The sequence below is a fragment of the Mustela nigripes genome, chromosome 9, assembly GCF_022355385.1.
Source record: "Mustela nigripes isolate SB6536 chromosome 9, MUSNIG.SB6536, whole genome shotgun sequence".
In the NCBI taxonomy this organism is placed as follows: domain Eukaryota; kingdom Metazoa; phylum Chordata; class Mammalia; order Carnivora; family Mustelidae; genus Mustela; species Mustela nigripes.
Genome location: NC_081565.1, coordinates 49,476,704 through 49,503,446, shown reverse-complemented (window position 1 = coordinate 49,503,446; position 26,743 = coordinate 49,476,704). Strand labels below are relative to the sequence as shown.

At 40.4% G+C, this 26,743-nt stretch overlaps 1 protein-coding gene across 1 annotated transcript in view; it reads right to left on the bottom strand.

Moving 5' to 3' along the window:
- Window positions 1-26,743, bottom strand: part of SAXO1 (stabilizer of axonemal microtubules 1) — a 36,685-nt gene that overhangs the window by 1,057 nt on the left and 8,885 nt on the right. The window contains exon 4 of the mRNA XM_059410136.1: window positions 16,121-16,323. Coding sequence (XP_059266119.1) covers window positions 16,121-16,323 — 203 coding nt within the window. The remainder of the gene's footprint in view (window positions 1-16,120; window positions 16,324-26,743) is intronic.

The window sequence follows — 26,743 nt, the reverse complement described above, 5'->3', positions numbered from 1 at the left end:
CATGTATTCTAAGGGGCCTCAAAGCCTTAAACCGGTCTCCAATGAGATGGTCCTTGAGACAAGGGAAGAGGAGAACAGATCTCTTCTACTACGTCAACCAAGGGTTTAATATTTCAACTTTACGGTATTTGGAAGTTACTATGCAGAACAGATGAATTGACAGGAGTCTCATCATAACCCACAATGCTACATGCAGGGATTTTAGAGAGTCCACAGCTGTGGGAGGATCTAGAATTTGATTCCAGCTGAGGAGTGCACTGGCGTACCTTGACCGAAGAATGGTTCTATTCCTCTATGGGGAAGGGGCCCTCTCTGAATTAGCACAGAGTGGAAAGATATGCAGGGTGTAGTGAGATAGGGGATTCACAGCCCACCACTGGTGGGCCACCAGCCAGACCAAGCAGACCTCCCTTCTCATCCATGGGGTGATCATGATTACATCCCTTTAACCCACACATGTAATCCACATAAATCAAATATGCTGCCTCAAGAGAATAAAGGCATTGTATTGGCTGGAGAGAGAACAGCAGATGCCACATGCATAGAGTTTATCATGTGATAGGCAATATTCTAAATACTTTCTATATTAACTCTTTTAATCTTCAGACAGTCCTAATCAGATGGGTGCTTTCAATATGCCTGTTTTATAGATGTAGAAACAGAGGCACCGAGAACTTAGGAAACTTGCCCAAGGTCACTTGCCTAAACGTGAAAAAGCATGGCTGCAAACCCAGATCCAGAATCCAGCTCTGGACCCACTCTACTACCTGGTTCTGACAATCGAGGAACACTAACTATGCACCAGCTAACTACACTCAGGAATTTCCATGCATAACCTTGTTTCATCTTATACTCACGCTTTATATGGGTGTAATTATCTCTATTTTACAGATTTCCAAAAGCAGGATTCAGAGTGGCTAAGAAACTTTTCTAAAGGTCACATGGCTAGGGAATTAAGAGTTGGAATTTAAATGACATAGTTGACTCCAATATCATGTTCTTCCTACAGCCTCTATTATGGCTAGGAGCACAATATATCTAGAGAGAATGAAGGTTAAAGGAAAATGAAAAATAACCAGGGAATATTTGCAGAAGAAGGAGAATTTTAGAATATTTGAAGAATGAAAAGCATAGGTCAACCATATCTAGGGCATGTCGGTCTCAAGAGGAACCTTTGCTATGGGACTGGTATGGCCATGATAATGAGAGGACTGCACCCAAAGAAAATAGGCCCTAAAGATGGCCTCCATGCATACTGAGGAGCAAGTTTTGTCCTCAAATCATACTCTAGGATGCTTTTAAAGTAACTTCCCCATAAATCCTAGGGGCATATTTGACACTGAAATCTAAATGAGAAGAATAGGGCAGCAAACCATACCATTCAAACACCTTGATAGTACTTCCACTCTTGTCATAATACTGGGCTCCCACCCAAGTCCTACATTGTCTCCACTGTGTCCATCAACTACCAGATCTAAACTAACCAGTATGAAATCCTAGTGAACCTTCTGAATCCACAGGGAATTCTCCTACTTACAGCTTTACAAAGAGTTAGGAACAAAAACAGCTTCTGAGGAGTCTTGGTTATATAGGGCCAATACCAGTGGAGTCCATAGGCACACTTCTTAAAAACATTTTTACTGAAATAAAATCTGTATAACACAAAATGCACCATCTTACCTTTTTAAATTATGGAATAATGTTTACAGAGTTGTGCAACCATCACAAAAACTCAGTTACAGAACAATTCTACTATAAATCTATAAAAATCTATAAATCTAAATCTAGATTTTATAAATTAGATTTTATAAATCTAAAAATCTTGATCTATAAAAATATAGATCAAGCCCATCTGCAATTGATCTTCACTCCCATTACCAGTCAACCATTCTATCTGCTCTTGGTCTCTATAGATCTGCCTTTTCTGATCATCTTATATAAACTAAATTGGACAGTACCTTGAGATCCATCCCTGTTGCAGCATGTATCAGTTCACTCCTTTTACTACTGAATAGTATTACCCTTTCCATTCATTGACTGATGAATATTTGGGTTGTTTCTACTTGTTAGCTATTAGGAAAATTTCTGCTATAAACATTCATGGTCTTTGTATGGGTATATATTTCATTTCTCTTAGGTAGATACTGAGAGCAGAATGGCTAGGTTATATGGTATATCTACGTTTAGCTTTTTAAGATAGTACAAACTTTCCCTAGTGGATGTACCATTTTACCTTCTCACCAGCAAGTTGTGAAAGTTCTAATTCCTCCACACCTTCACCAACATTTGTTTTTAAATTATAGACACTATAGTTGGTGCTTACTAGTATGCCACCACAGTTTACTTTACATTTCCCCCTATAACTCATGATGGCAATAAAAAGAAACACAGAGTTAAAGAAAAGGAGCAGACACAGGAATATTCCCAAACTTCCCTATGACCCTGCAATTGCACTCCTGGGTATTTACCCCAAAAATATAGATGTCATGAAAAGAAGGGCCATCTGTACCCCAATGTTTATAGATATCAGCAATGGCCACGGTCACCAAACTATGGAAAAGAACCAAGATGCCCTTCAACAGACGAATGGATAAGGAAAATGTGGTCCATATACACTATGGAGTATTATGCCTCCATCAGAAAGGATGAATACCCAACTTTTGTAGCAACATGGACGGGACTTGAAGAGTTTATGCTGAGTGAAATAAGTCAAGCAGAGAGAGTCAATTATCATATGGTTTCACTTATTTGTGGAGCATAACAAATAGCATGGAAGACATGGGGAATTAGAGAGAAGGGAGTTGGGGTAAATTGGAAGGGGAGGTGAATCATGAGAGACTATGGACTCTGAAAAACAATCTGAGGGGTTTGAAGTGGCAGGGGGAGGTGGGAGGTTGGGGTACCAGGTGATGGGTATTATAGAGGGCACGGATTGCATGGAGCACTGGGTGTGGTGAAAAAATGAATACTGTTATGCTGAAAATAAATAAATTAATTTTTTAAAAAAACACAAAAAAGAAAAAAAAAAGAGCTGAACAAAATGGAGATAAGCCCTATGCTAGATAGAGAATTCAAAGTAAAAGTCATAAAGACATTCACTGGACCCTAAAGAAGAGTTTGCAGTGAGAACTTCAACAAAAAGACAGAATATACAAAAAAGAACAGTCAAACTGAATATATAACTGAAATTAAAAATATACCACACAGGAATCAAGAGCAGATTAGAGATACAAATTAGAGATACAGAAGAATGGGTCAATAATCTGGAAGACAGGATAATGAAAGCAATCAACGCAAACATCAAAGAGAAAAGAAAATATCTAAAAATGAGGATAGGTTAAGGGACATCTGCAACATCACCAAACATAATAACATTTACACTACAGAGGTCCCAGGAGAAGGAGAGACATATGGGGACAGAAAACCTATTTTTTTTCCCACAATTTCTCATTGTGCCTTTATTATGATGTGTCATGACCAGCATTTTTTTTTCCTCTTCCTAATGCTTTTTTTTAAATTAAATTAATTTATTTTCAGAAAAACAGTATTCATTATTTTTTCACCAGAAAAACTATTTGAAGAAATTTCTAACCTAGGAAATAAAAGAGACATCCAAGGTCCAGGAGGCACAGAGAGCCCCTAACAGGATGAATCCAAAGACATCCACACCTACATACAATAATTACATACATACATACAATACATATAATAATTAAAGTTACAAAGATTAAGGATAAAGAGAATCTTAAGAGCAGGAGGAGAAAACAGTTACATACAAAGGAAATGCTATAAGGTTGTGAGCTGTTTTTTAGCAGAAAGTCTGAAGGCTAGAGTGGCATGATATATTCAAGATACTGAAAGGAAGAAAAAAAAACCTACAACCAAGAACACTCTACCCAGCAAGGCTCTCATTCAGAACTGGAGGAGAGAAAGGATTTCCCAAATGGAAGTTAAGAGTTCATCACCAGTAAACTAGCCTTATTAGAAATGTTGAAGTGACTTCTTTAAATGGAAAGAAACTGCCACAACTAGAAGAAAATATGAAAGGATAATATTTCATAAGTAAAAGAAAACATACAGTAAAAGTAGTAATCACTTATGATGCCAGTATGGAGGTTGAAACACAAAAGTAGTAAGACCAGTTATATCTACAAAAAGTAGTCAAGAAATACACAAAAAGAAGTAAAATACGACATCAGGTACACAAAATGTAGATGGGGAGGAAAAAATTTGTGCTTTTAGAATGTATTTAAACTTAAGCAATCACCAACTTAAAATAGACCTATTGACTGCCATACACATAGGAGATTGTATGTGACCCAATGGTAACCATAAACCAAAAACTTGTAATACACAAAAAATAAAGAGAAAGGAATCCAAGTATAGCATTAAAGAAAGAAAGCCATAAAGCCACCAGGGGAAGAGAACAAACTACAAGGAAAAAAGAAAGTAACAGAGAAAAACTAAAAACAACAACAACAACCAGAAAACAATTAATGAAATGGCAATCATTAGAGTCCGGGACCACCAGACAGATTCACAAGTGAATTCCACCAAACAGTTTAAGAAGATTAATACCTATTTTCCTCTAAACTATTCCAAAAAAGAACAGAAGAGCAACGAAAGCCTCCAAATGCATTCTATGAGGCATTACCCTGATACAAAAAAACAGAAAAAGACACTATGAAAAAAGAGAACTACAGGCCAATAGCCCTGATGAACATAAGGATGTTGAGGACAACAAAATATAAGCAAACCACATTCAAAAATACATTAAAAGGATCATTCACCATGATCAGCTGGGATGTATTCCAAGGATGCAAGGATGATTCAATATTCATAAATCACTCAACAGAAGCGCAACATCAACAAAAAGAATAAAAACCATATAATCCTCTCAAGAGATGTTAAAAAAAAAAAGCATTCAACAAAATTCAATATCCCTTCACAATTTAAAAATATCTCAACAAAATGGGTTTAGAGGGAACATATTTCAACATAATAAAAACTACATATGAAAAACCCATAGTTAATACCATCCTCACTGATGAAAAACTGAGAGCTTTTCCTCTAAGATCAGGAACGAAACAAGTATGTCCATTCTTTCCACTTTTATTCAACATGCTACAAGCCGAAGCCCCAGCAATCAGACAAGAGAAAAAATAAAAGTTATCTAAATTAGCAAGAAAGAAGTTAAGTTGTCACTACTTGCAGATGACATAATACTAAACATAGAGAACCCTGAAGATTCCAGCAAAAAACTACTAGAATAGATGAATTCAGTAAAGTTGTAGAATACAAAATTAATACACAGAAATCAGTTGTGTTTCTATACAGAAATAAGAAAATAACAAAAAGGGGTGCATGGGTCATTCAGTTATGTGTCTGCTTTTGGCTCAGGTCATGATCCCAGGGTCCCGGGATCTAGCCCTGCACGGGGCTCCCAGCAGGGAGTCTGCTTCTCTCTTTTTCACCCTCTGCCCCTCCCCATCACTCATTCTCTCTCTTTCAAAAAAATAAAATCTTTTAAGTAGCAAAAAGAAAAAATAATTTTATTTACAAGTGTGCCAAAAAGAATAAAATACCTAGGAACTTAACTAAGGAAGAAAAGACCTGTACTCTGAAAACTATAAAACCCTGATGAAAGAAATTAATGACACAAATGGAAAGATATTCCATGGATTAGAAGAATTAATATTGTTAAGATGTCCATATTACCTAAAGCAATCTACAGATTCAGTGCAATTCCTATCAAAATATCAATAGCATTTTTCACAGAACTAAAAAAACAATTTGTAGACAACCACAATACAAACCCAAAGAGCCAAACCAATCTTGAGAAGGAATAGAGGTGTCCCAATCCCAGATTTGAAGATATACTACACACAGTTATAGTAATCAAAACAGTATGGTACTGGCACAAAAACAGACTTACAGATCAATGGACAAAATTCAGACAGAAATAGACATATACATATATGATCAATTAATCTCTGACAAAGGAAACAAGAATATGCAATGGGAAAAAGACACTCTCCTCAATAAATGCTGCTGGAAAAAAACAGGATAGCTACATGCAAAAGAATGAAACTGGACCACTTTCTAAAACCACATACAAAAATAAATCAAAATACATTAAAGGCCAAAACGTGACACCTCAAACCATAAAACTTCCAAAATATAGGCAGTAACCTCTTGGACAAATTTAGGATGATTTTCTGGATCTGTTTCCTCAGGCAAAGGAAACAAAATTTTTAAAAAACCATGGGGAAGGTGTTGGGCCCCTGGGTGGCTCAGTCAGTTAAGCATCTGCCTTAGGCTCGGGGTCATGATCCCAGAGTCCTGAGATTGAGCCCCACATAAAGCTCCCTGCTCAGTCAAGAGCCTGCTTCTCCCTCTCCCTCTGCCCGCCACTCTGCCTACTTGTGCACTATCAAATAAAATCTTTAAAAAAAAGAAAAACTATTGGGACTACCTCAAACTAAAAAGCTTTTGTGCAGCAAAGGAAGCCATCAATAAGAGGAAAAGGTGACATACTGATTGGGAGAAGATATTTGCAAATCATATATTTGATAAGGGGCTACTATCCAAAATAAATAAAGAACTCCTACAACTCAATAAACTCAATAGCAAAAGAAAAAAAAATTCAATTTAAAAAACGGGTATGGAGCACTGGGTGTGGTGTATAAACAATGAATTCTGTTATGCTGAAAAGAAATTAATAAAAAAAAATGGGCAGAGAATCTTAATAGACAGTTTTCCAAAGAAGACATACAGATGGCCAACCGTTACATGAAAAGTTGCTCAACATCATTAATCTTTAGGGAAATGCAAATTAAAACCAAAATAAGATATTACCTCAAACCGGTCAGAATGGCTAGTTTCAAAAATACAAGAAAAACCAAATGTTTGGTAGGATATAAAGAAAAGGAAGGCCTCATACACTGTTGGTGGGAACTAAGTAAAGTGGTACAGCCACTGTGGAAAACACTATGGAGGTTCCTCAAAAATTTTGTATACAAATAGCATATGAGTCAATAATTCCACTACTGGATATTTGTCCATAGAATATAAAAACACTGGGACACCTGGGTGGCTCAGTATGTTAAGCATCTGGCTTCAGCTCAGGTCATGATCCTGGGGTCATGGGATTGATCCCACATCAAGCTCTCTGCTCAGCAGGGAACCTGCTTCTCCCTCTCCCTCCCTGCTCCCTATGCTTATGCTCTATCATATGAATAAATAAAATCTTTAAACAAAAAAAAAAAAGAAAGAAAGAAAAGAAAAACATGAATTTGAAAAGATATGAATCCATATTTTGTTGCAGCATTACTTACCATAGTCAAGATATGGAAACAACCCAAGTGTCCACTTACAGATGAATGGATAAAAATGTGTATTTATACACAATGGAGTATTACCCATAAAAAGTATGACATTTTGCCATGCATGACAAAATGGATGACCTAGAGGTTATTACACTAAGTGATAAGTCAGAGAGAGAAAGATCAATACCATATGATTTTGCATGTATGTGGAAACTAAAAAACAAAATGAACAGCAAAACCAGACTCTAAAATTGAGAGAACTGGTGTTTGTCAAAAGGGTAGTGGGAGTTGGGCCAAATGGGTGAAGGAGATAAGAAATACAAACTTCTGGTTGTAAGTCACAGGGATGAAAAATATAGCATAGGGACTATAGTCCATAATGTTGTAATATACTTACCATGATGAGCATTTTATAACATATATAATTGATTATAAATTTGTTATATGTCAACTGTATACTTCAATTGATATTTTTCAAATTTTAATAATAACAAACAATGTTGAATACCTCTGCATGTGCTTATTAGCCATTCAGACGTCCTTTTTGGTAAAATGTCTTCAAGTCATTTGCCCATTTTTTAAATTGTTTATCATCTTACTATCAAGTTATAAGTTATCTGCACATTCCAGATACAAGTCTTATACCAGATAAGTGATTTGTAACTATTTTTTCCCATTTATCAGTTATGGTCTCATTTTCTTAATAATTCTTTTGAAGCACACAGAAGTTTTAAATTTTTTTTTAAAGATTTTATTTATTTGATAGAGAGAAATCACAAGTAGACGGAGAGGCAGACAGAGAGAGAGGGGGGAAGCAGGCTCCCTGCTGAGCAGAGAGCCCGATGCGGGACTCGACCCCAGGACCCTGAGATCATGACCTGAGCCGAAGGCAGTGGCTTAACCCACTGAGCCACCCAGGTGCCCCAGAAGTTTTAAATTTTTATAAGATGAAATTTTTTTCCTATGTCTTGGCCTAAAAGATTTATAGTTTTACATCTTACATCTAGGTCTCTGATCTTTTCTGATTTTTTAGTATGATGTAAGGTAAAGACCTAAGTTCATCTTTTTGCATACAGATCTTCAATTTTTCCAGCATCATTTTTCAAAATGACAAAATTTTAGCCATTCTAGTTCATTTCAATTTGATATATAAAATTCAGGATCAGCTTGACAATTTCTGGGGGAAAAAGCAGTCTGTTGGGACTTTGATAGGAACAGCATTGAATCTTTAGATCAATTGGGGAGCAACTCTAGCTTATTAAGCATTGTATCTTCTAACCCATGTACATGGATTATCTCACCATCTATTTACATATTTCTCTCAGCACTGTTTTTGAAGTTCAGTGTACATGTCTTAAAGGTCTTTCTCAAAAAATTATCCCAAATATTTTATTAATTTTGAAGCTATTGAGGAGAACTTTTTCTTAATTTCATTTTCCAATTGTCAATGTTAATATATAGAAATACATTATATATACTTGGCTGAATTTATGTATTCATTCTAGTGATAATCCCTTAGGATGATCTGCACACAGGATATCAGATAATCCCCTAGGATTATCTGCACACAGGATTATGTTGTCTGAGAATAAGAGAGTTTTGTGTCTTCCTAATTTAGATGCATTTGCTTATTCTTCTTGCACTACGTACTGGCTATAACCTCCAGAACAATGTTCAATGGAAGGGGTAGGAGCAGACAACTAGACTGGTTCCCAATCTTAGGGCACAAAGCATTCAGTCTTTCTGCATTGTGTGATATTAGCTATAGGGCTCTCTGTGGATACTCTTTAGCAGGCTGAGGAAGTTCCCTTCTAATGCTAGCTTGTTGACAGCTTTTATGATTATCAGATATTGTCAAATGTCTTCTCTGTGTCTCTAATCATGTGGTTTTGTCTTTTACTTTACTAATGTGGCATATTAATTTATTTCTGATTTACTTTCTTATTTCTGAATGCAAACAACCTTGCATTCCTGGTACAATCCTTACAGTTTTATGATTATTGGTTGCTTTTTTAAAATAGAAAAGAGTAGACATTACCTACATAATTCCCTTTTTATCAATGCACTTTATTTCCTTATGTGGATTTGTATTACTGTTCAGTATTAATCCAGTCCAAAGGACTTTTTTATTTCCTATAAGGAAAGTTAGCTAGTTTTCATCTTGGAATGTCCTTATTTTCTCTTAACATGATCTTTTGCCAGTTATAGAATCCTTGGTTGACAGATTTTTCAGTACTTTGACTAGGTCATCTTTCTGCCCTCAGTCCTCCATTGTTTCTGATGAAAACTTAGTTGTTACTGTCATTTCCCTGTATGTGGTAAGTTTTTTGGGGTGTTTTTTTTTTTCCTCCTTTGCTTCTTTCCAAATCTTTGCCTTTGGCTTCCAACAGTGTAAGTATTATGTGACTAAATATGGATCTCTGGTATTCGATTTGGACTATGCTTCTTGGATATGTAGATTAATATTTCTTCCGCCTTTTTCTTCTTCTGGGGTTCCCATCATGAGTACATTGTACAGTTGATGATATACCACAACTCTGAGTTTCTATTTTTCTTCCTTCTTTCCTGTTCTTCAGATTGGATAGTATTTATTGATTTATCCCCATTTTCGCTGATTCTTCCTTCTGCCAATTTAAATCTACATTTAAGACACTATAATTATTTTGTTATTGTCCTTTCAATTCCAATGTTTTCATTTAATTTTTACGGATTCCTTTTATTGGTATTCTCTAATAAGAAACTATTATAACTATTATAATCTTCAAACACGATTTCCTGGGGTGCCTGGGTGGCTGAGTCAGTTAAGTGTCAATTTTTTTTAAATATTTTACTTATTTGAGAGAAAGAGTGAGAGAGAGGCAGAGCATGAGCAGGGGGAGGATCAGAGCAAGAGGGAGAAGCAGACTTCCCACTGAGCAGGAAGCAATGCAGGGCTCAATCCCTGGACTCCGGGATCAAGCCCCAAACTGAAGGCAGATGCTTGTTTAATTGACCAAACCACCCAGGCACCCCTAAGCATCTAACTCTAGATTTTAGCTCAGGTCTGAATCTCAGGGTTGTGAGATCAAGCCCCACAGTAAGCTCTGTGCCTACTTAAGAGTCTCTCCCCCTTCCTTCCGCCCCCCCACCCCCAACCCCACCCCTCCACTCAGTCTTACACAGGTGTGCACATGCTCTCTCTAAAAAAAATAAATAAGAAATAAAAATAAATCATGTTTCCTGTTGTTCTTTGGACATATTTATAATAAGTACTTTGAAATAGTCTGCCAGATCTAATATCTAGGCCTCTTCAGTTGTAGTTTTTTTGTTTTGTTTTAAATATTTTATTTATTTATTTGACAGAGATCACAAGTAGGCAGAGAGGCAGGCAGAGAGAGAGGGGGAAGCAGACTCCCTGCTCAGCAGAAAGCCTGATAATGGGGCTCGATCCCAGGACCCTGAAATTATGACCTGAGCTGAAGGCAGAAGCTTCACCCACTGAGCCACACAGGCACCCCCAAACGTAGTTTTTATTTACTGCTTTTTCTCCCTGAACTACATTTCTCTGTTCCTTTTTATACCTTATACTTTCTTGCTAAGAACTCAGCATTTCAGATAATATGCTATAACAACTCCTAATGCCAACTCCACTGCAAGCTGTTTTTGCTGTTTAGTGACTTGCCTACAGTAATTCTATGGAGTCTTTTGTCCCCAGCAGAGTGTAGCCACTGATGTTTTGCTTAGTTTCTTCTTCTAATTGTTTTTAAGCCAAGATTCCTTAAAGTCACCCTGTGTTAGCATTGTTTAGTAATTAGCCAATGATTATCGAAAGTTATGCTTAAACACCTTATGCCAGTAAGTCTTTCAACCCTTTGCTAATGAATCTGTGTGTGGGTTAGGGAACACAGTCAAAGATCAGACCATTTACAACTCTGCCTTGGCTATTCATTTCTTCTGGGATTTCTTGTATCTCCTCTCTACCTGGACCAGGCATCATCTTCAGCCAGAGAAGAACAGTACATCACTAGGCCCTGTCTCTTATCTCTCTTGAGCCTGCGTACTGCCTTGCCCATATACAGTCTTCTGTATATGGCACATGTAAGAGCTAATCAAGGCTTTCCTATTCTCTGGATGTCCTTACTAGATTTCTGGCTGCTCTGCTGCTCACCCCCAACTAATTCTGCAACCCCTGACTAGCTACAGAAACTGTCCTCACTGAGTTTTTTTGAACCCAGTGGGTATGTATTCTACTCCAAGACAAGTTAGCCCCGACTGGCAGAAGACCTTTTGGGTTTCACAGCCCAGCCTACCCTGGGCAGAACCACCACATAGATTAAACCTGGAAGGAAGGGTGATGGAAGCACCACCAGGATAAAAAACCACAAACTCCCACCTTTTATAATGATGGCTTAGCAGTTTTTCTTGAATAAATGCTTCTCGACTTGTTGTGTGTCTTTAGTTGATTTCCAGAGCCCTAACATGGTTGGTTTTTATTGTTTTGTCCAGTTTATTGTTGCTTTTTAGGAAGAGGATTTACTGAGCTCCTCACTCCAACCCTCCAGAAGTCTGGACATCCCACCCCCAGGCATACTCTTAAGTTTATTTTAGGCCAATAATACTACCAACTCTTTCTTTTAAATTTGCCTCATTTTAATTGAAAATCTAATCTTTCTCTGAGAGCCATTAATGGCTCTATCAGCATCTTGAAAGCATTAGGGGCCTTGGAGGGAACCATCTTGCTGAATATAAACCACATGTTTCCCTTTCAGACTTCAGGCCCCACTCAAATGGGGGCATCTACCTGTAGATGCCTACACACTGCCTCAAGGTGCGTGGGGGTGGGGAGGAGAGGGTTTTTCTGGCCCTCTTCTGTGATGGATGAGGTGTTAAGAAAACAGGTTCCTAGGCAGCAAACTGCCTCATGTGATTTCTGACACCCAACAATACAGTCAAAACCACATTATTATCCAACCTCTAACTTCCTCCACCCAACATGTATTACAAAAAAGCCTGCATAGGACCCTGAAAAACCTCAAAATTCCACATGACAAACTATATACATGCCTGAAAAGCTATCAGTAAAGCCCTTCAGGGCCAGGGTGTCATGTGGGTAATTGGTAAGAATCTCTTTAGAAGGGATTCCATTCAGTAATATGTCTTTAAGGAAAAAAAAAATCCTTAGCTAAACCTAAAGCTGAGCATCAAGTAATTACACTTTCAATCTTCCCAATTGCAGTGTTTTGAAAACGTCAAAATTACAACCAAATGCTGCTGGAGCATATTTAATGGTGGTTTTCTGGACTCCGCCAAAGGTGCTGGCCATAATAGAAGAAAAAAGTTTGCATATTTTTCTTGTAGAGCTATAGTACATGGAACACAGACATAACATAGATGGCACCCGTTGAAATACACACATTTAATGACCTTGGACTTTGGTTTTGTTCTTCTCCTTTGGGAGAAGAATCAATATATGTCCATAAAACTATGAAGGATGCTATGGAAAAGACTTCCTGGAGCACCTGGGTGGCTCAGTGGGTTGGGCCTCTGCCTTCAGTTCAGATCATGATCTCAGGGTCCTGGGATCAAGCCCCACATTGAGCTCTCTGCTCAGCAGGGAGCCTGCTTCCCCCTCTCTCTCTGCCTGCCTCTCTGCCTACTTATGATCTCTGTCAAATAAATAAATAAATAAATCTTTAAAAAATTTTGAAAAAAAGGATTTCCTAAGGAAGCAAATGTCCACAAGAGACAAGTCATGGAAAGGTGATACACCAAGTGATGAGGCAAGGGTGTGGCCCCCTCATTCATGCACAAGGCTTTGCAAGGGAGAGTAACTGTCCTGCTTCACTCCTGCTCTAAGCAAGGACCCACAGAGTAATGGACTAGGTGGGGACTTGAATAAATCTAAGTCCAGACTGTGTCACCTGGAGCCTTATAAACAACGATTCATTCATTGATTTCCTCGCTAAAAAAACAGACATTTTTCATGCTCCCCCTAAGGAGCATGTGAAAGAAAGGAGAGTTTGCAGATGGACATACTCTACCAGAGTCCCTACTCCTTCTCCCATCAGCAATAAGGGCTCACTCTAGTTTTGTGCTTTCTTCTTACCTTTTTACGGTCCATGGCACCCCTTTTCTTGCCTTCTGTAAGCACTAGATGGAAAGGGAGATGGAGGAATCCTACCAAAACCAGAATGCCACCTCACCGTGCACCTGGTTGTCATGACTTCTTTGTACAGCATCTACTACAGTGCCTGCTTTATTGCTGAAAAAGATCCCTGCCACCTTAGAGACTAAGGCCTAGCCAAGAAGACAAATGCTAAGCAAAACAAAACAAAACAAAATTACACAATGAATGACAAAACAGAGGATTGTAAGAATCTCTCGGGGCATCTGATAAGATGTAGATAGTCTAGTACGGGGAAGGTCTAGAAAGGCTGCAAAGGGCGTGATATTTCTGCTGCTTATTGAAGGATGAGTGCTAGACAAGGGAAGGGTAGAGGGCTCTATACAGAGGAAATAGCATGTGCAACAGGCCCTGTGACAGAAAAGAAATGCAGGAAAGGAACTGAAAGAAGGTCCTGTGGCCAGAGCAGAGGGGCACTGGTGGGGAGGCTCCAAAATCTGCAAAGTACCAGAGGAGATGGTAAAGATTTGGGATTTCATCCTAGGGACCACAGTATTTGCAAAGTTTCAACAGAGAAGAGGTCAGATCATACCGCCATTTTTAAAAGCTCTCCCTGGTTCTTTTCTGTGGAAAATGGATAAAAGCAGGTAAGTTTGGAGACGTGCTCTGGTATATACCCAAATGTAGACATGGAGAAGGCAGGATGTGGGCTTTGCTGGCAGGAAGCAACAGGAGGACAGGAGAGGGAGGAAAAGAGGGCTGCAATGATATACCAGAGAATGTGCCAGAAAATAGGCTACACAGGGCACAAACATAGGAGGGACTGTTGGGGACATGGAAGGTTAAGGCACCAGTGCAGAGGGCATCTCAATAAGGCCAAAACTCTCCTGGAAGAAATAGTTAAGAAATCAAGCTAGGAGCCCTGGATATTGGGGTGCAAAAAGGAGGAGGCATTTCAGGGTATGACCACGTCCAAAATGCAGCCTGGCAGAAGGTGAGAGTGGAAGAGAATGATACTAAAGATGAGGTGGCAAAATGACAAGAGTCCAGGTTCTTGGAAGAAGCAGAGAAGCTAAGCCATGCATGGTGCCTTTGAAATGATAGATGTAGAACCCCTAGAAGGGCTTCTGGAGGATTCCTACATCCCCACAAGTCTCCCCAGCCCCGCTCGCCTAAATGTTTCGATTGACTAAATAAAAGTGTCTAAGAGCACAGTTATTTAGGAACCCACAAAGATGTTACATGAACAGTCGAACATCTATTCCTGGGGCAACCATGTGCCCATATGCATCACAAGCATAAGAGTTAGGGATTATGAACTGGCCTCCATCTCCATGGTCTGAGCCTGTGGCTTGTGCTCCACAGAGTGACCACCACACCATGTTCACCGTCCCTACCACTCCACATCCCAGCTCTCCTACAGGACTGTTAAGTCAGAGCAGGTCATGATGCTTGTTTCACAGCTGCTGAAACCATGCCTGGGATGGAACAGATGCTCAATAAACAATGAATCAGGGGTGCCTGGGTGATTCAGCCGGTTAAGCATCCAACTCTTGGTTTCAGCTCAGGTCGTGATCTCAAGGGTCGTGAGATGGAGCCCTGAGTCAGAGATTCTCTCCCTCTGCCCCTCCCCACCCCCCTCTCTTAAAAAAAAGACATAAATTAAAAAAAAAAAAAAAAAGAATGAATCCATCCCTTTTATATGAAGTACAAAACTAGTAAAACTAATTTATGGTGTTTAAAGTCAGCATAATGGTTCTATCCTAGGTGGGATTAATGTTCTATTTCTTGATCTGGGCACTGTTTACAGGAATGTGTTCACTCCAGAATCATTGGTCTGGGGGCACCTGGGTGGCTCAGTCATTAAGCATCTACCTTTGGCTCAGGTCATGGTCCCAGGGTTCTGGGATCAAGCCCCAAGCAGGAAGCCTGCTTCTCCCTCTCCCACTCCCCCTGCTTGTGTTCCCTCTCTCACTATCTCTCTATCAAATAAATAAATAAAATCTTTTATTTTTTTAAAGATTTATTTGACAGACAGAGATCACAAGTAGGCAGAGAGACAGGCAGAGAGAGAGGGGAAGAAAAATAAAATCTTTTTAAAAAAATCATTGGCCTGTATAATAAAGATTTGTACATTTTTCTGTATTTACATTAAGTTTCCATATTTTTTTAAATGGATGAATGAATCAATCACTCAATCAGCAATGGAACCTAACAAACTTGAAATGCTTCCTCAGGCTAGAATTCTAATCGCAAGTTATGGCAAGAGGTGGCACATCTTTTCTATAAAAGACCAGATATTAAATGTCTTGGGCTTTACAGGCCATACAGTCTCCATCACAAACACTCAGATTCACCGCTATAGCACAGAAAGTAGCCACAGATAATGCATAAACAAATGAGTGTGGCCACGCTCCAACAAAATATACTTATGAATGCCAGGGTTTGAGCATCATGTAATTTTCACATTTCCTAAAATAATAGTCTGATTTGTTTTAATCATTCAAAAATTTAAAAGTCACTCTTGGCTCTCCAGCTCTACAAAAACAGGCTGCGGACCAGATTTGGCCTGCAGGATGTAATTCCCCCGACCCCTGCACTCCAAGGGTGTACCTGTAAAACCCATTTCCTGGCCTACCTACAGATTCAGCCTATCCTTCCCCAACCTGCCCCTCCAGCACTCTCCCACCTTTGTAGGTAGGCAGACACTCCATCTTGTCACCACACGGGTATTTACTGTCCCGAGGCTTGATGGGGTCCATTCGGCAGACAGGGTAGGGGTTATAATCCTGTTTATACGTTGTGAGTAGATCCATGTTCTCTTCATTTGGGACGAACTGGTCGGGCTGGTAAATCTTCACTGGTAATACTTTGTGAGGCCCAAAATCTCTCCTAAAAGGAAAATAAGCATATGGCATTGACCCAGGAGAAGGTTCCTAAAGGTTTCCATTTACCCGATTCTACAAATGTTTGCTGTAAAGTCATCTGCTGCTCTATCCCCTTAACTGCTCTTCCTCCTCTGTTTCCCACTTTCTCAGCTCTCTGGCATCAGTGCTCCCATTATCTCAGGGAGTATGAAAAACAATAGGTCAGAACAAGCATGATGGTCTTCAATGAGGCAGGAAGCACTCCCTTCCCAGAACATCCTTCAGTTACAGCAATGCCAAGATGCTAACTGCACCAACACCAGGAATGATCCTGGCCAAACCAGAGCTCAGATGGGGCTTTCACTGCCTTCCAGGGCAGTCTTGACTCCCCACTGCTCAAGGAAAACTCTTTTAAGCAAACATTTCCCCCCAAGGGCTGCTGATTTATACAACAGCCTGTTTTTTGCTTGGAATCCATTTATCCAACTGGACAAGTGGAAGGGAGATTTTCCCTGGTGGTGCTTGCCAAAACAACCTCGCCAAGGGAAGGGGGAGGTTTCCGGACAGGAAAACATCAGGCCCAAACACCAATAAAACCTACTTCCCGGCCAAAATATGGAGCAGCATTACTGAGCCATGCTTGAATAACAAAGGTAACACGCTCCACTGTAACCTGTCTTGCATGAATTATACACATGGTTGTGAATAAACACAAACTGGGGCCTGAAAGTGCTTGGTGGGGTGGGAGGAGAGAGTTAGGAAGCAGGAGAATTGGTCTCTCTAGGGCTCTAAGGGGAAAATGGGAGATGCTTCAGTTGAACTCCCAGTACCTCCCTCTGTGTAGATTTAAAAATCTATCTCAGCAGTAGTTACAGGGTCTTCCACTTGGGCTCCCTTCCCAAGGGCCCCATGTTGGCAAAGAGCAAGAGGAAGCTGAGTGACCTGATGCATCTGGAAGCTGACTCTGTATAAACTGGGGCCTATGGAGGGAACAGGATAAACAAGAAGCCAAGGGTCAGTTCCATATTTCTACTCTTTTCAGTGTACAAGTGCCTCATGCTGATGTCTGTTTAATACTTAGCCAACTACAGCAGGGAACAGGAAGTATGGCCCTAGGCTGCATAGCTGCAAAATGGCCATCATCAGCTTGTGTGCTGCCAAAGAGGAGATGAGCTTGCCTCACTGCAAAAAAGGGGTGGTGATGGCCTGAGGTGCCACATGCCCATATAAACCTATGTTCGTTGATGACAACCCAAGGATTCAGCCCTCTTCATTTCCAAGGAGTAGCAAGATATAACTAGGGCAAGCAAAGAACAGAGCTGAATGGAGCATCCCCCATGGAGCACTCCCAACCCCAAAGCAGCCAGGAGCGCTTTCCAGTCACAGGCCCACCATATTCTGTGACCCTTCGCACAGAGACATCCTCTTCTGCTGTCGTTTTAGCCAGTGAACCAACTTCCCCCTCCGAGAGACTGGGAGAACCTTCCTTCAAGGACCACCAAACTCAATGACAATGAAAACGTGCTTAATTTTCCTGCTGTTTCCACAGGAAAAGAGCAGATAAATGAGAACGAAACTCACCAGCTCATGGGCTATCCTGAAATTGGTTACTCAAAGACAAAAACTGATACAGCAAAATCCTTGCTTATCATATTTAGGGAGTGAAAATGTTAACTGAATCTCCTTCTCTGGTACAAAATTCAAGTTTCTTTGTGAAAGTACACCCATGGTTGTATTTACTGATCAGCAATAACAAAGCAAAGGATCTTTGCAGTAGTTGGAGGCGGAGGAGTGATCTACTTCTGAAGAGTCATAAAGTTTAAAATGTATTTCATTTATACCTCATCAAAAAGTATTTACTGGGGCTGAAGAGTGAATTTGATCAAGGCTGGGTGTTACATGGAACTGATGAATTATTGAACACTACATCTGAAACTAATGATTTACTATATGCTGCTAATTAAATTTAAATTTTAAAAAAAGAGTGAATTTGATCAATATATATGTGTTTCCTCATTATGTTTTTATGTTGAAAACTCAATGAAATCTACCATTAACCACAACATAATTACACATCCCCAATCTCAGATAATCTTACAGCTTTTAAGGTCTTGTAAGCTTTTCTCTTATAAGAGAAAATAATTTTATTCTTCCCAGAAATTGCTCAAATTTAATTTTTTTTTTTAAAGAACACACTAACTTCTTCCTGTGTTATACTCCCTACCTAGTGCCTGTGCCCCTTGTGACTATGAACCAAGACAAAAATTGGTCAAAGATGTTAAGTCTCTTTTAGGTGCATAGCCATAAAAGTTATATAGTATGGAAGGCCAAGAGTTAAACTCCAAGTTAAGCAAAGGTTAAAGTGGCCCTGCTGGAAAAGTCCTAAAAACTTGACTTCCAGTCATTAGACAAAGCTAAAGAAAGATGTTTGACCAGAGACTGACAAAATAAGAAATAACATAAGGGCCAACAAGGGTCCTGGAAGTGGGAAATGGAGATTTTCAAAGTGATGAAGGACCATGTAATTATTTTTTTTAACCTACTGTTTATCCCCAAAAACTTCAGCACTTGTTAGTATGTCCAATTAATCCATCAATTAAATGGAATCCATTTTAAAAAGAGTTTCTCCTCGGGGCACCTGGGTGGCTCAGTGGGTTAAGCCGCTGCTTTCGGCTCAGGTCACGATCCCAGGGTCCTGCTCTGTTTCCCTGCTCTGCTCAGCAGGGAGCCTGCTTCCTCCTCTCTCTCTGCCTGCCTCTCTGCCTGCTTGTCCTCTCTCTCTCTGTCAAATAAATAAATAAATAATCTTTAAAAAAAAAAAAAAAAGAGTTTCTCCTCTTGCCCAAAGCCAATCTCTTCACCCCTTATCATAATTCTCCTGCTTCTCAGGAACCTGTCCATACAGCTATATACAGAAGAATGAAACTCAACCAGTCTCTTAAACCATATACAAAGATAAACTCAAAATGGATGAAAGACATCAACATGAAACAGGGATCCATCAAAAACCTAGAGGAGAACATAGGCAGGAACCTCTTCAACATCTGCCTCAGCAAATTCTTTCAAGACACGTCTCCAAAGGCAAGGGAAACAAAAGTGAAAACAAACTTTCGGGCTTCATCAAGATTAAAAATTTCTGCACAGCAAAGGAAACAGTCAACAAAACAAAGAGGCAGCCCACAGAATGGGAGAATATGTTTGCAAATGACACTACAGACAAAGGGCTAATATCAAAGATCTATAAAGAACTTCTCAAACTCAACACCAAAAAAAAAAAAAAAAAAAAAAAACAACAACCCCACAGATAATCATGTCAAAAAATGGGCAGAAGACATGAGCAGACACTTCTCCAAAGAAGACATATAAATGGCTAACAGACACATGAAAAATGTTCATCATCATTAGCCATCAGGGAAATTCAAATCAAAACCACACTGATATACCACCTTACACCAGTTAGAATGGCAAAAATTGACAAGGCAAGAAACAACAGATGGTGGAGAGGATGTGGAAAAAAAGGAACCCTCTCACTGTTGGTGGGAATGCAAGTTGGTGCAGCCACTTTGGAAAACAGTACAGAAGTTCCTCAAAAAATTAAAAATAGAACCATCAAAACACCAAAATCCTGCCATTTGCAATGACATGGATGGAACAGAGGGTATTATGCTAAGCGAAATAAGTCATTCAAAGTAAGAGAATTATCATATGATCTCTCTGATATGAAGAATTGGAGAGGCAGGGCAGGGGGCTGTGGGGGGTAGGGAGGGAAAAATGAAACAAGATGGGACCAGGCAGGGAGACAAACCATAAGAGACTCTTAATCTCAGGAAACAAACTGAAGGTTGCTGGGGGGATGGGGGAGGAGGGATAGGGTGGCTGGGTTATGGAAATTAGGGAGGGTATGTTCTATGGGGAGTGCTGTGAATTGTGTAAGACTGACTTGTGCCCCTGAAGCAAATAATACATTATATGTTAATAAAAAAAAATAATAAAAAGAAAAAAAAATTAAAAATAGAGCTACCCTACAACCCAGCAATTGCACTACTGGTTATTTACCCCAAAGATACAGATGTAGTGAAAATAAGGGGCACATGCACCCCAATGTTCATAGTAGCAATGTCCACAATAGTCAAACTGTGGAAAGAGTTGAGATGCCATTCAACAGACAAATGAATAAAGAAGATATGGTCCGTATACACAATGGAATATTACTCGGCCATCAGAAAGGATGAATACCCAACTTTTGCATCAACATGGATGGGACTGGAGGAGATTATGCTAAGTGGAATAAGTCAACATGGATGGGACTTGAGATTATGCTAAGTGGAATAAGTCAAGCAGAGAAACTCAATTATCACATGGTTTCACTTATTTGTGGGACATAAGAAATAGTATGGAGGACATTAAAAGGAAGGGAAAAATGAAGGGTGAGGGAATCGAAGCAGGAGATGAACCATGAAAGACTATGGACTCTGGGAAACAAACTGAGGGTTTTAGAAGAGAGGGAGGTGGGAGGATCGGTGAGTTTGGTGGTGGGTATTAAGGAGGGCACAGATTGCATGGAGCACTGGATGTTATTTGCAAACAATGAATCATGGAACACTACATCAAAAACTAATGATGTACTGTGTGGTGTCTAACAGAACATAATTTTTTAAAAAAATGATCCTGTCCATATACTAGTCTGTGAGTTAACTGTTTCCTCATACTGGCTCCTTTCTCTCAATAAACATTTTTCAATTTTTTCCAACTTTAAAGGAAAAAACTGAAGTGATACAGCTCATTACAGTCCACTGCCCTCCTCTCTCTTTTCCAGAAAGGGTTGCCTACACACAGACTTGCCTTCCTTACCTCCCATTCACAGTCCTCCCACCATTCAATTTGGTTCTGCTAGCCCTTTCTTCTAGCCCAGGCCCCCTGAAGTCCCACCAGGTTTTCAAGTTCAGTCACTGCTCTTCAGGCCGTTATTCTCTAGAACCATCCTGTAAGCATCCATACTGTGACTCATCTTTTGCGCACACTCTCCTTGATTTCTATGATTCTCCTCCTCATGTTTTGTCCTCTCTTGCAATCTCCAATACAGGGCTTGGCTCTTTGTCAGTTTATTTCATTTCACACCTTCCACACATAATTCTAACATTCCCCAGGGTTAAAAGGCACCCTCTCAGAAAACCACTAGAGAGGCTGAGAGCCCAGCCCAGCACACTGAGAAAGATCCTGAGGCAGATTCGCAAGGCTTGATTCATGCCCCTGATCCTGGCAAGGACACACTGAGCCTTCCTTGTCTGGGCTGTGACAGACAGGATTCTAAGGACCAGCCTCCAGTATCCGTCTCCTGCCATACTCTCTCATCTCCTCAATGCCCACTAGAGCTGAAGGTAACATCTGTCACCACTTCACATCAGTTCTGTACAAAAACATGAAGAACAACTACCTATGAGCACTGAAGAGCAACCAAGACAGGCATATGCTAGAGCAAAGCTAACAGGCAGAAGTAGGGACTGGTACTGCATGAACCTCTGTGTAAGTTTCCATTTTGTGGTGGGACCTTTGTTTTTCCCAAAGCTTCCAGTATGAAGGCAGGCTCCAATCTGTGCCAAGCCAAGCAGCATAACATAAACAGAAAACCTCCCATATCCGACTGAAGAACCAGAGGACCAAGTCTGAGGCAACCACACATGCTGGAAAGTAAGGAAAAAATCCTAGAAAGGAGAAAAGCCAAGACAGGAAGCTCTGGCTTCTGTACATAAAATGCACCCAGGGCTCCCCCTGAGTTCACAAACAACCATGCTAATGATAAATTACTGAACTGATGGGACCCCTGGCTGGCTCAGTCAGCTACGTGTCTGACTCCTGATTTCAGCTCAGGTCATGAGCTCAGGATCATAAGATCGAGCACCACGTGCTTAAGATTCTCTCTCTCCTCCTGCCCCTTGCAACTCATGTGCTCTCTTAAAAAAAAAAAAAAAAAAAAAAACACCAGAACTGAGACTGGAGGTACCACCGAAGACAGTTTGCATTTTGAATCAAATCAAATTACCCTTCTATCTGTCTTTAAAAACAGTAATATAAATAAACTCTTTGGAGGAATGAAAAAATAAATCCAGAGTCTTTGCAACAGAACTTGAACAATATACAGGAACAATCTAATATCACTGACATATATGCAGAAAAATATGACCCATTCTTAAGAGAAAAAAAAAGATAATCCTGGGTGGCTCAGTTGGTTGGACAACTGCCTTCGGCTCAGGTCATGATCCCAGAGTCCCAGGATCGAGTCCCGCATCAGGCTCCCAGCTCCATGGGGAGTCTGCTTCGCTCTCTGACCTTCTCCTCGCTCATGCTCTCTCTCACTGTCTCTCTCTCAAATAAATAAATAAAATCTTTAAAAAATAATAAAATAAATAAATAAATAAAGATAATCCTGAAGATCAAGCAGACCCAGATGCTACAGTTAGCAAACAAAGATTTCTAAAGCCGCTATTCTAATTGTGCTTAATTATAAAAAGCAAAATAAGGTCAAAATAAATTAAAATGTAGAAAATTCATAAGAGAAATAGAAACTATCTAGAAATAATCAGATGTAACTTCCATGAATGAAATATACAATTACTGAAATTAGTCACTTAATATCAGAATAGAGCTTGAGGAAATACTCTGTGAACTTGAAGACAGATGAACAGAAACTATTGATTTTAAAAACAGAAAAAAACGACTGACAGAAATGAACAGAGTCTCAGAGAAAGAAAAAGCACTTGAAGAAATAATGGTCAAAATGTTCCCAAATTCGATCAAAAACCCACAACATCAAAGGCTCTGAAATTTCCCAGGCAAGTCTAATGCTGAGACCTCTTTCTGCATTTCTTCTTAATTCTTGGGCCCAATCTATAGGACAGGGGAGTAGGTATATTCCCAAGGGTACAGCTCTGGGTAGAAAATGGGTATAAGTCAATGAGTAGGGAAAGACTTAGCCCACTACCAACTTTCCTGCTTTTTTCCTAGCATTTGAAGAGGATTCCAAATGCCTTTTCTCTTTTAGCTCTCCCCCAACCCCCACCCAACTCCACACAGTTTAAACAAGAGTCTTATCAATAAATAAAGGAATATGTGATACCAGCTGGCTGCCTTCTGCCCTTGAGCCAAACCCATCAAGTCAGAACCCTAGTCTTCCTTCCCTCCTACGCCTCCAGTTCACACCCCTCCCACCATGGCCCCCCCTCCCCTTAGAATAAAATGCAACACCATCTTGAAGACTTACCTCCTTCCTCTCAGGTTATCCATTCCACCATCCTTAGAGATCTGCCTAACAAACTAATGTCCTAGAATGGGGCCCAAGTGTTTTACATGGTGACATGCCTAAGGGGAAATGAGGCTTGAAGTGCAAACCTCTTATTCATAAATTGATCTCCCATCCATTCAAACTAAAGGCAAATCCTATAGAAGAGACTCACCAAGGCCTGCAAGAGACTGCCTCGTGCTTAGAAAGGCTAAAAATCACAAGCATTCCCCTCTTGGCACCTGCTGTAAATCCCTAAGATTTACAGTCAGTAAGAGTTGTGTGCAGCTGTAATCATGCCTCATGCTGGGATGATAACCTTTCCAGAAACCAGGTGTTTTTTGTGTCTGGACTTAATCACCCAACCCAGCCAAGCCCTGAGCCATGTGACTTTTTGAAAATTCAGCAGGTGGCAGCCCCATGTCCAATCTCAGAAACTAAGTTGGGTCCCTTTACATAGAGAAGTGGCTGAGATGGTCAGGTAACAAGGGTCCTCATGGCAGAGAAGTGACAATCCATGCTGACAGAGGGGTGTGCCGATACAGGGCTGACCGGTTCCTTCCCCCAGAAGCCTCTGCTGGAGCACTCAGATGACAACCTCTCTACATTTCTTCAGACAGAAGTCTGCTGTATATGCAAGAATACTGACCACAGTCTCTGCTAAGCTTCTGTGGTTCAGAAAACATAGTTGGTAACATCTTGGTTTTTGTTCATTTATCCTAATAAGAGCTCACTAAAACTTTTTTTTTTTTAATGAATCCTGGGGGCACCTGGGTGGCTCAGTGGGTTAAGCCGCTGCCTTCGGCTCCAGTCATGATCTCAGGGTCCTGGGATCGAGCCCCGCATTGTGCTCTCTGCTCAGCAGGGAGCCTGCTTCCTCCCCTTTCTCTGCCTGCCTCTCTGCCTACTTGTGATCTCTCTCCCTGTCAAATAAATAAATAAAATCTTTAAAAAAAAAAATGAATCCTGAGACGTTCCCAGTCTATGCAAACTAGTGTCCAGCATGGCAGGCACCAGGCTGAGATACAATGAGCTTAAGGTGCAGGTGAGTGAAGAGGTGCCCTCTGCTCATCTTCCCCTTAACTTCTCTCTCTGGGGAAGGATATAAAGGAGAGGAGAGAAGAATTTCTGCTCTTCTTCCTTCCCATGGGTAACCTTGATCCTGTCACCTTTTCTTTTAAGACCCTTACAGTCATGAACAACTTGTTTTGGAACTTCTTTTAGTATCTGCAATCCTCCACTTTGGCCACATTTTGACATGAATGGTATTGTCACTCTGGCAGAGACAGAGGGAACTTCTGGGTGATAGGTTTATGGCTTTTAGTGACATGAGGCAAGGATAATTGAGGACAGGTCAGAGGGGAAGCTTTCATTTTCGCAAAGCACCATCAGGAGGAAGGAAGGCGTGTGGGGCCCATATGGGGACCTCAGAGCTAGGTGATGGGGCAGGTCTCATGCTACAGAGGACTTACCCTCATCCTCCTAAGCTTGTGACCAATAAAGAGCAACCTTCAACATCCAACCCTCAAAGCATTACATAAGCCTAGGACTCTTCATCAGCACTGACCAAACATTCTGCGTAAACCAAATCATGTTAGATGTCTGTCTCACATGAAGATGATCTGATTCAAGGAAGCCTGGATGGCTCAGTCGTTAAGTGCCTGCCTTCGGGTCAGGTTCATGATCCCAGGGTCATGGGATCAAGCCCTGCATTAGGCTCCCTGTCCAGAGAGAGGCCTGCTTCTCCCTCTTCCACTCTCCTTGCTTGTGTTCCTGCTCTCGCTATGTTTCTCTCTGTCAAATAAATAAATAAAATCTTTTAAAAAATTGAAAAGATGATCTGATTCAGGGGGAAGTGCTGAGGGGGAAAAAAAAAGAGATGATCTCAGTGGAGTCTTGCATCAGACATGGCCCTCAACTCCCTCCCAGCCTTAATATCAGAAATCCATCGGCTTCCTTTATCTCTTCATGGGCTTTTCTGCCTCATAACTCATACATGGACTTCCTTTGGATCTAGAACATAGCGGCTTTTTGTAGGAATCCTTCATGCCTCCAAACCACAATCTCAAAAGAGGATGTAAACAGGCCCATTTTGGGGAGAACCTGGAGGCAGAATGAGTTAGAGCCGTTCTGCTTCACCTGAACCACTGGGACCTTTACTAGGAAAGCACAAAATTATGAGCTAAGAGGGAGCAATTGGAAGAAAATTTACCAGGTCTTGAGTCCTGTAATGTGCAAGCTCTGTGCTGCATTAATTTACATAGTCTAGGATCTCCACCTCTCAGCCATCCCCCTCCTGTAGGCATGAGGAATGCCGGAGGTAGAGAAGCCGTCCCTTTCTCAGGTCCCATCAGGGCTCCAAGTAAACAATCTGGGACACTGCTCAACCACCGTTCAAGATGTTTCTACTCCACTAGGTCACCAATCACAGGTCACAGATCACCACCCAGGGGTCACTAACCAGGTGTCAGCAGCAGATTCTGATAGCCTTGCCACATGCAGAGCAGACCCGAAATTGATCGGTTTCCCCACCCTCTCAATGGAAATCTCTCTGCAACCCTACTACCCTGAGCCAGGTGGTTCAGTCTCTCAAACTGAATTCTCTAAAGAATCTGAGAGTTTAGAGGTCAAGAGCAATCTAAAAGGACTTTTGAACAATGCAGAGGTAAGGGATGATGACTCTGATGCATTCAAAATCCACACATAACTTCTGCCTCCCCAAAACAAAGTGTTAATAGCCTACTGTGAACCAGAAACCTTACCAGTAACAACCAATTAACATATTTTATGTGTGATATGTAATATGACATATTCTTATAATAAGCTAGAAAAAAGCTATGAAGAAAATCATAAGAGAAAACATTTACAGCACTCTATCTATTGGGGAAAAAAAAAAAAATCCACAGGTAAATGGACCCTGCGGTTCAAACCCATTTTGCTTAAGAGTCAAATGCTGTTTAGGGGGGAGAAGTCAAGATGGCGGAGAAGTAGCAGGCCGAGACTACTTCAGCTAGCTGGAGATCAGCTAGATAGCTTATCTAAAGATTGCAAACACCTGAAAATCCATCGGCAGATCGAAGAGAAGAAGAACAGCAATTCTGGAAACAGAAAAACAACCACTTTCTGAAAGGTAGGACCGGCGGAGAAGTGAATCCAAAGCCACGGGAAG